The sequence below is a fragment of the Propithecus coquereli genome, unplaced genomic scaffold (assembly GCF_000956105.1).
Source record: "Propithecus coquereli isolate 6110/MARCELLA unplaced genomic scaffold, Pcoq_1.0 Scaffold111, whole genome shotgun sequence".
In the NCBI taxonomy this organism is placed as follows: domain Eukaryota; kingdom Metazoa; phylum Chordata; class Mammalia; order Primates; family Indriidae; genus Propithecus; species Propithecus coquereli.
The window spans coordinates 2321683-2330302 of NW_012135081.1; the positions used below are offsets into that span (position 1 = coordinate 2321683).

Sequence of the window (8620 nt, forward strand, 5' to 3'; positions counted from 1 at the left end):
GGCCTCCCAGAGTGCTAGGATTACAGGCGTGAGCCACCGCGCCCGGCCTCCTTTGAAGCTTTGAAACCAGGCATTGACTTCTCCTCTCTACCTCTGAAAGTCCTAAATGCCATCTTCTTCTAATAGAAGACTATTTCACTGTTTCATCTACATTGAAAATCTGTTGTTTAGTGCAGCCACTTTCATCAATGATCTTAGCTAGACCTTCTGGATAACCTGCTGCAGCTTCTAATACTACAGGAGCACCTGCTGCTTCACCTTGCACTTTGATGTTATGAAGACAGCTTTTTTCCTCAAGCCTCCTAAACCAACCTCTGCTAGCTTCAACCTTTTCTTCTGCAGCTTCCTTACCTCTCCTGGCCTAATTTACAGAATTGAAGAGAATTAGAGTCTTGCTCTGGATTAGGCTTTGGCTTAAGCGAATCTTCTGGCTGGTTTGTTCTTCTATCCAGACCACTAAGACTTTCTCGATATCAGTAATAAGGATATTTCACTTTCTTAACATTCATATGTTCACTGGAGTAGCAGTGTTAATTTCCTTCAAGAACTTTTCCTTTGCATTCACAATTAGGCTAACTGGCATAAGAGACCTAGCTCTTGGCCTGTCTGGGCTGTCAACATGCCTTCCTCACTGAGCTTAATCATGTCCATTTTTTAATTTAAAGTGAGACACATGTGCCTCTTCTTTTCACTTGAACATTTTGAGGTTATTACAGGGTTATTAACTGGCCTAATTTCAATATTGTGTCTTAGGGAATTGGGAGGCCCAAGGAGAAGGAAAGAGATAGGGGAATGGCCAGGTTGGTGGAGCAGTTAGAAGACACACAACATTTATCAATTAAGTTTGCTGTCATATAGGTATGGTTCTTGGCACCAAAATTAAAATAGTAATATCAAAGATCACTGACCACAGATCACCGTAACAGATTTTAATAATAATGAAAAAGTTTTGAAATATTGTGAGAATTACCAAAATGAGACACAGAGACAGGAAGTGAACATATGCTGTTGGAGAAATGGCACCCATAGACTTGCTGGACACAAGGTTGCCAAAAACTTTCAATTTGTAAAAACACAAGTATCTGAGAGATGCAATAATGTGAAGTGCAATAAAACGAGGTGTACCTGTATCTAGTGAAGCTGGTAAAGGTGTACTATCCAGAATATATAAAGAACTCTTAAAACTCAACAGCAGATCTTGGGGGTGGGGCGGGAAACAACTCAACAGCAAAATGGCAACAACCCAATTAAAAACTGGGCAAAGGACTTGAATAGATACTTTTGCAAAGCATGTATACCAACGGCCAACAAGGACGTGAAAAGATGTTCAATATCACTGGTCATTAAGGAAATGCAAAGCAAAACCACAATGAAATACTAATACATAGCACTAGGATGTCTGTACAAAAATTTTTTTTAATGGAGAATAACAAGCATTGATGAAAATGTGGAAAAATAGTAACCCTGTACAATGCTGTGCATAAAAATGGTTCAGTTGCCACGTAAAACAGTTTGGTGGTTCTTCAAAAAGGTAAACACAGATTGATTGATTGATTGATTCTTTTTAATGTATTTATTTTGGAGACAAGGTCTTGCTCTGTTGCCCAGGCTGGAGTGCAGTGGCAGGATCATAGCTCACTGCAACCTCAAACTCCTGGGCTCAAGCCGTCAGTCCTCTGCCTCAGCCTCCCAAGTAGTTGTGACTACCGGCATGGACCACCATGCCCAGCTAAGTTTTCTTATTTTTTGTAGAGACAGGAGTCTCACTATGTTACCTAGGCTGTTCCCCAACTCCTGGCCTAAAGCAGTCCCCTTGACTCAGCCTCCTAAAGGGCTAGGATTACAGGCATGAGCCACTGCACCTGGCTATAAACACAGAATTAACATATGACCCAGCAATGCCAATCCTAAGTATGTACCCAAGAGAAATGAAAACATATGTCTACACAGAAACTTTTCCATAAATGTTTACAAATATTTTGTGGTCGTTTGCTTTATAAACATAATGTTATATAAGCATTATTCATAATAGCCAAAAGGTGGAAACAACCCAAATGTCCATCAATGGGTGAATAAACAAATTGTGGTGTATACATACAAAAAGCTGTATTAGTCAGACATAAAAAAGAATGAAATATTGAAGTAGTGAAATACGCTACAATGTGAATGAACCCCGAAAACAGTTAAGTGAAAGAAGCCAAACATGAAAGATCACATACTATATGATGCCATTTTTATAAAATATCCAGAATGGGTAAATCCACAGAGACAGAATGAAGACCGGTGCTTACCAGGGAAAGGGGGAATGGGAAGCAATTGCTTAATGGGTATAGGGTTTTATTTTGGGGTGATGAAAACATTTGAAACTAGATAGGGGTGCTGGTTGCACAACACTGTCATCATACTAAATGCCAGTGAATTGTTCACTTTAAAATGGTTAATTTTCTGTTATGTGAATTCAACTTCAACTTCAAAAAAATGAAATAAGAGAAAGGAAAAAAAGCTTTTTAAACACAAAATTTATTTCTTTTACTCATTTTCTTCTATAACTCTATTAAGATATAATTCACATACCATACAATTTACCCATTTAAACCACACAATTCAGGGCTGGGCATGGTAGTTTACGCCTGTAATCCTAGCACCCTGGGAGGCCAAGTCTGGAGGATCGCTTGAGGTCAGGAGTTCCACACCAGCCTCAGCAAGAACGAGACCCGTCTCTACTAAGAACAGAAAGAAATTAGCTGGGCAACTAGAAATACGAAAAAAATTAGCCGGGCATGGTGGTGGGTGCACTTGTGGTACCAGCTAGCTACTCGGGAGGCTGAGGCAGGAGGATTGCTTGAGCTCAGGAGTTCAAGACCAGCCTGAGCAAGGGAGAGACCCCCTCTCTACTAAAAATAGAAAAAAATTAGCCGAGTGTGGTGGCACATGCCTGTAGTCCCATTGAGCCCAGGAGTTTGAGGTTGCTGTGAGCTAGGCTGACACCACTGCACTCTAGCCCGGACAACAGAGTGAGACTCTGGCTCCAAAAAAAAGAAACCCCATATCCGTTGGCAGTCACTTCCCATTCCTTTCTCCCCCACAGCTCTAGTCAACAACCACTCATCTATTTTCTTTTTGTATAGATTTGCCTATACTGGACATGTCATAGAAGTGGAATGGTATGTTTGGTGGTCTTTTATGACTGGCTTGTTTCACTCATCCTAATGTTCTCAAGGAATCCCCTTTTCCTTTTTTTTTTTTTCTTAAAGGTGATCTTGGGTGAACACCTTTTTCAGCCTCCACCCATATGCACCCAGATGCTCAAAAAAATAACAACAAAAATAATAAAATAAAGGTCATCCTGGCTACAGATCCTTTACTTTTACTATAAAAAGTTTGTGCCACGTATAAAAATACAAGAAAAAAGTAAGGATAATATCAGAGGTCCACTTATGAAAAGAACATTAAACAAATGTAATAAAGACGAATCTTTTAAAATATAAATCAATAGATCTAGAGATGAAATGATTGTAAGATACAGCAGAAAACAAGTGAACTAGGGTAAAACAAATACGTTAGGGAAAATATTCTACAAAACAAATTGCTTGTCAAAAAGAACATTTTCCCTAATAAAGGTATAATGAGAGACTGATCCATAGATTTTTTTTTTTCTTTTCTTTGAGACAGGGCCTCCCTCTGTCACCTGGACTAGAGTGCAGCAGGGTCATCATAACGCACTGAAACCTCCAACTCCTGGGCTCAAGCAATCCTCCTGTCTCAGCCTCCCGAATAGCTGGGACTACAGACCCACGCCACCATGTCTGGCTAATTTTTCTATTTTTTGTATAGACAGGGTCTCGCTCTTGCTCACGCTGGTCTCAAACTCCTGGCCTCAAGCATTCCTCGCATCTTGGCCTCGCAAAGTGCTAGAATTACAGACATCACCCAACTTGCCCAGCCACCATAGACTCTTAGAACCAGTTGGCAAAGATTATTGGTGGAGAGTGGTACGAAAAGATCACAAGCTCTTATTAAAAGGAGAAACAGGAAGAGCAAAGAATCATTGTCTTTATGTATACAAACTCCTCTATATAGTGTTTCTCCAAATGTAGTCCCTGGATTACCTGCATCAAAATCATGTAGAGGACCACGCACGGTGGCTCACGCCTGTAATCCTAGCACTCTGGGAGGCGAGGCGGGCGGATCGTTTGAGCTCAGGAGTTCAAGACCAGCCTGAGCAAGAGCGAGACCCTGTCTCTACCAAAAATGGAAAGAAATTGGCCAAAAAACTAAAAATAGAAAAAATTAGCCGGGCATGGTAGCGCGTGCCTGTACTCCCAGCTACCTGGGAGGCTGAGGCAGGAGGATGGCTTGAGCCCAGGAGTTTGAGGTTGCTGTGAGCTAGGATGATGCCACGGCACTCTAGCCCAGGCAAGAGAGTGAGACTCTGTCTCAAAAAAAAAAAAAAAAATCACATAGGAGAACTTGTTTTAAAAATCTGATTTCTGTCTGTGTCCCAGACAATCACTGGAGATGGGACCCTATAAACTGTATTTTTAATAAGCACTCCAGATGACTCTTATGAATACTAAAGTTTGAGAACCAATATCTAATTGACACAAACTAAAACAAAAGATTAAATGTATCTAAGAGTGAAAAGAATAGTGACAAGTACATAACGAAAAAAAAGAAGGTAAAAAAAGCAAAGGAAGGCCCGGCGTGGTGGCTCACGCCTGTAATCCTAGCATTCTGGGAGGCCGAGGCGGGTGGATCGCTCAAGATCAGGAGTTCAAGACCAGTCTGAGCAAGAGAGAGACCCCATCTCTACTAAAAATAGAAAGAAATTAGCTGGACAACTAAAAATATATAGAAAAAAATTAGCCGGGAATGGTGGCGCATGCCTGTAGTCCCAGCTACTTGGGAGGCTGAGGCAGAAGGACTGCTTGAGCCCAGGAGTTTGAGGTTGCTGTGAGCTAGGCTGACGCCATGGCACTCTAGCCCGGGCAACAGAGCAAGACTCTGTCTCAGAAAAAAAAAAGCAAAGGAAGAAGTATTTAAAATTTTGGCAACTTGTGCTCTCAAGAAAACAAAGTGATGTTTGAAAACTATTGTGGATTTGATGTTGGAAAAAAAAATTCTAAACGTGGAAATACACAAGCCATTCTAATATCTGTGAAGACCACACAGATTTAGAAAGCACTGAAATGTAAGGTCACATGGTATCAAGAGCATATAGTAGTACACATAGTAGATGAACAAATATTTGCTGATGATATTAACTATTTTTATAACAAGTACAGTTATATTCAATTATTTCCATCCTAAACTCTGGTAACCTAAGCAGAATCAAACTTTTTGCTGTGGTAATCTTTACATAAACAACAGCATAAAAATTATCAAATATTGGCCAGGCGAGGTGGCTCACGCCTATAATCCTAGCACTTTGGGAAGCTGAGGTGGGAGCATTGCTTGAAGCCAGGAGTTTGAGACTAGCCTGAGCAAGAGCAAGACGCCATCTCTACAAAAAAATAGAAAAAAACCAGCCGAGCATGGTGGCCCAGCTACTTGGGAGGCTGAGGCAGGAGGATCGCTTGAGCCCAGGAGTTTGAGTTTGTAATGAGCTATGACGAGGCCACTGCACTCTAGCCTGGGATACAGAGCAAGACCCTGTCTCAAAAAAAAAGAAAAAAAAAATTACCAAATATCATGTCAGATACTACTGTGAAAGTTCGGGGTGAGGGCATTTACTCTTAGACCAAATTAATCTCTATTTTTATGGTTAGACTCGAGTAAACAAGGACAGGCAAAACTACGGTTAAATTTCAATTTCTCATGACTAAGAATATTCCATGATAGAATTCAAATTTCGGCCGGGCGCGGTGGCTCACACCTGTAATCCTAGCACTCTGGAAGGCCGAGGCGGGCGGATTGCTTGAGCTCAGGAGTTCGAGACAAGCCTGAGCAAGAGCGAGACCCCGTCTATACTAAAAATAGAAAGAAATTAATCGGACAACTAAAACTATATAGAAAAAAATTATCCGGGCATGGTGGTGCATGCCTGTAGTCCCAGCGACTCGGGAGGTTGAGGCAGAAGGATTGCTTGAGCCCAGGAGTTTGAGGTTGCTGTGAGCGAGGCTGACGCCACGGCACTCTAGCCCGGGCAACAGTGAGACTCTGTCTCAAAAAAAAAAAAAAGAATTCAAATTTCCCTGAAAAATCACTAAAATATTTGGACAAGGATAGCCTTTATTATTCTAACTGTAAGCAAAGACTCCTGAAAATGCTTATGTATTAAGTTCTAACTCATAATTTTACTGCAGTAAGGAAAGTCCACTTTGAATTAGCAGGGATAAAGAAAGGAACTTTACATAACTTTTAAAGGATCTCACTAGCAGGTTGAAAACTTTGTCCACTTTCCCCATAAAAAGGATCTTTCCCCTATAAACTCATGAACTCAATGAAAGTGTTAAATCCTAGTCTCTTGACTGATTTATTTATAGTAAGCCTTATAATGAATGCATTAGGAAACCCAATTACAGTCCCGTATAACTCGAAAATGCAGATGTTTCAACATTTCCACACATGATTCTTGCACATCTATAAATGAAACAAACTATACTGGGGGAATGAGTAGCCAATGCATACAAATAGGTTACACAGGCAGCAATGCAGCATTCAAAGGAAATTTTTACTCTGTTATCAACAATTAGCTTGAGGCTGGGCATGGTTGCTCACACCTGTAATCCTAGCACTCTGGGAGGCTGAGGCGGGAGGATCACTTGAGCTCAGGAGTTCGAGACCAGCCTCAGCAAGCAAGACCCTGTCTCTACTAAAAATAGAAAAATTAGCCGGGGCGTGGTGGCGCTCGCCTGTAGTCTCAGCTACTGGGGAGGCTGAGAATCGCTTGAGCCCAGGAGTGTGAGGTTGCTGTGAGCTAGGCTGACGCCACAGCACTCTACTTAGGGCAACAGAGTGAGACTCTGTCTCAAAAAAACAAACAAACAAAAAAAAAATTAGCTCGATAACATGAAGATCTAGAAGTAGCTAAAAGTTCTCTTTGCCACTTTCAAGGCTTATGTTTTAAAAGTCAGAAACCCTAAAATTAAGTAAAGCCTTAAGGCAGGCCAGTGAAGATACAGCAGTGTACAGGTCTCTCATTTCTTTCCAACAAGCAACCAACCAACATTCATCATTAAGCTCCAGCTCCCAACTCCCCAGCTCCCTAGACATCCCTCATATGCTAAATGTAACCCCTTCCTCACATAAAGCTACTTACATATACACTATCAGTCTCCAGGTCTCCCATATTGGCACAAAGCCTCTCAATATTCATCTGGTTGCTAATCAAGGTCCATTCTTCCTTCTTCCACCGATTCTGCACAGACTTTACATTGCCTATAATCTCTTTTTCCATTTCTTCCACAACATTCAGTACCCAAAGCAACAAAAGAACAAGTCCCTTTTCCCGACCGCAGACAGCTTTCCAAACTCTTTGCACGTTCTCTTCCCCACCCCTTTCTTATTCTCTATCCTGCTTTTGATACTAAGAAGGTGTAGGGTCTGGGGAAAATCTCACTCACCTCATGCTATAGGCACCAGCACCCAATTCCTGGCCGATCCCGGACAGGCTAGCATCAAAGTCCTGCACCAGCCCAGATTCAATCACTTCATCAGCCAGAGGCAGCTTCAGAGCCCAGGCCATCCTGGCTCCTTCCTTGCCCCAGGAGACGCCGTTTCTTGTACAAAGGCGCGGAGCGTGATTCTACCCAACAGGGGCAAGACAGTAGAAAACTCCAAACCAAGATCTCTCACGCAGTGCCCACCAGCCACCCCCAACCCCGATCAGCACTGCCCGCACAACTAATCTCCCGTACCCTTGGTTCCTCGCTCTTGGCTGTCCTGGCTTCCAAAAATCCCTCCTATCCTGCTCTCAAGAACGTGAGGCCCCTTTTGCTCAACTATTCCAGACTTTCCAGAGGCAGCTCTGGACTCCCGTACTTCCACTCCTTGGGCTATCCCCTTGAGCTAGTGGTGATTGTTCGCTGCTTTCCAGACAACCAGCGGCAGCGGCAGCAGTAGGACGCCTGCCGGGCGCTACCACGCTGCTTCAGCACCTTTTCCCCCGCCCCCTTCTGCTGGAAGCCCCCTCCCTCCCGGGACCCGCTCTGTCTTTCCCCTCTAGGCCTCGTTTCCGGTCAGTCCCAAAGTCACTTCCGGTCACCCCTTTTCAACCCCACCACTCTCAGAACCAAATCCAAGTTTCCGCTGAGCCGACTCCCCGCCCTCTGTAGCCCCCCACGGCCTGGAAACCTGGAAGGAGAAAGTCCAGCATAGGATTAAAGCACAGACTCGCCAGGCTCTTCCACCGCCCGCCGCCCCAGCACCAACCAATCATGGCGCCCTCTTCCTTCGCCGGCCCGACGAACATGACGTCACCTTGGCAGTCGCCAATGAAGAAGAGACTTCGTCGGCCTCGGCAGCGATGATAGGCTAGGTACGCCACGGCTCCCCGCCCCCGGAGATGGGTTGGGCGATCGCAGACAGGACCTGGCGTGCGTCGCGGTTTAAACGCCTCAGTGTGGCTATCTGAGGTTTGGCACCTGCTGTGTACCAACTCAGCGCTCTGGGGCGTGGG

The 8620-nt window shown here is 43.5% G+C and overlaps 1 protein-coding gene across 3 annotated transcripts in view; it reads right to left on the reverse strand.

Annotated features, from left to right (window-relative positions):
• TFCP2 (transcription factor CP2) overlaps positions 1–8419 on the reverse strand; it is a 65652-nt gene extending 57233 nt beyond the window's left edge. The window contains exons 1-2 of one of the 3 annotated variants that reach the window (XM_012653417.1): positions 8296–8354; positions 7566–7747 (exon numbers count right to left, since the gene is read on the reverse strand). In XM_012653417.1, the coding sequence (XP_012508871.1) occupies positions 7566–7687 (122 nt within the window). In that variant the 5' untranslated portion in view covers positions 7688–7747; positions 8296–8354. Of the gene's footprint in view, positions 1–7565 lie in introns of all 3 variants that reach the window. The other 2 variants (XM_012653425.1, XM_012653433.1) reach the window with 2 other exon arrangements.
• Between the last annotated feature and the right edge of the window lie 201 nt (positions 8420–8620).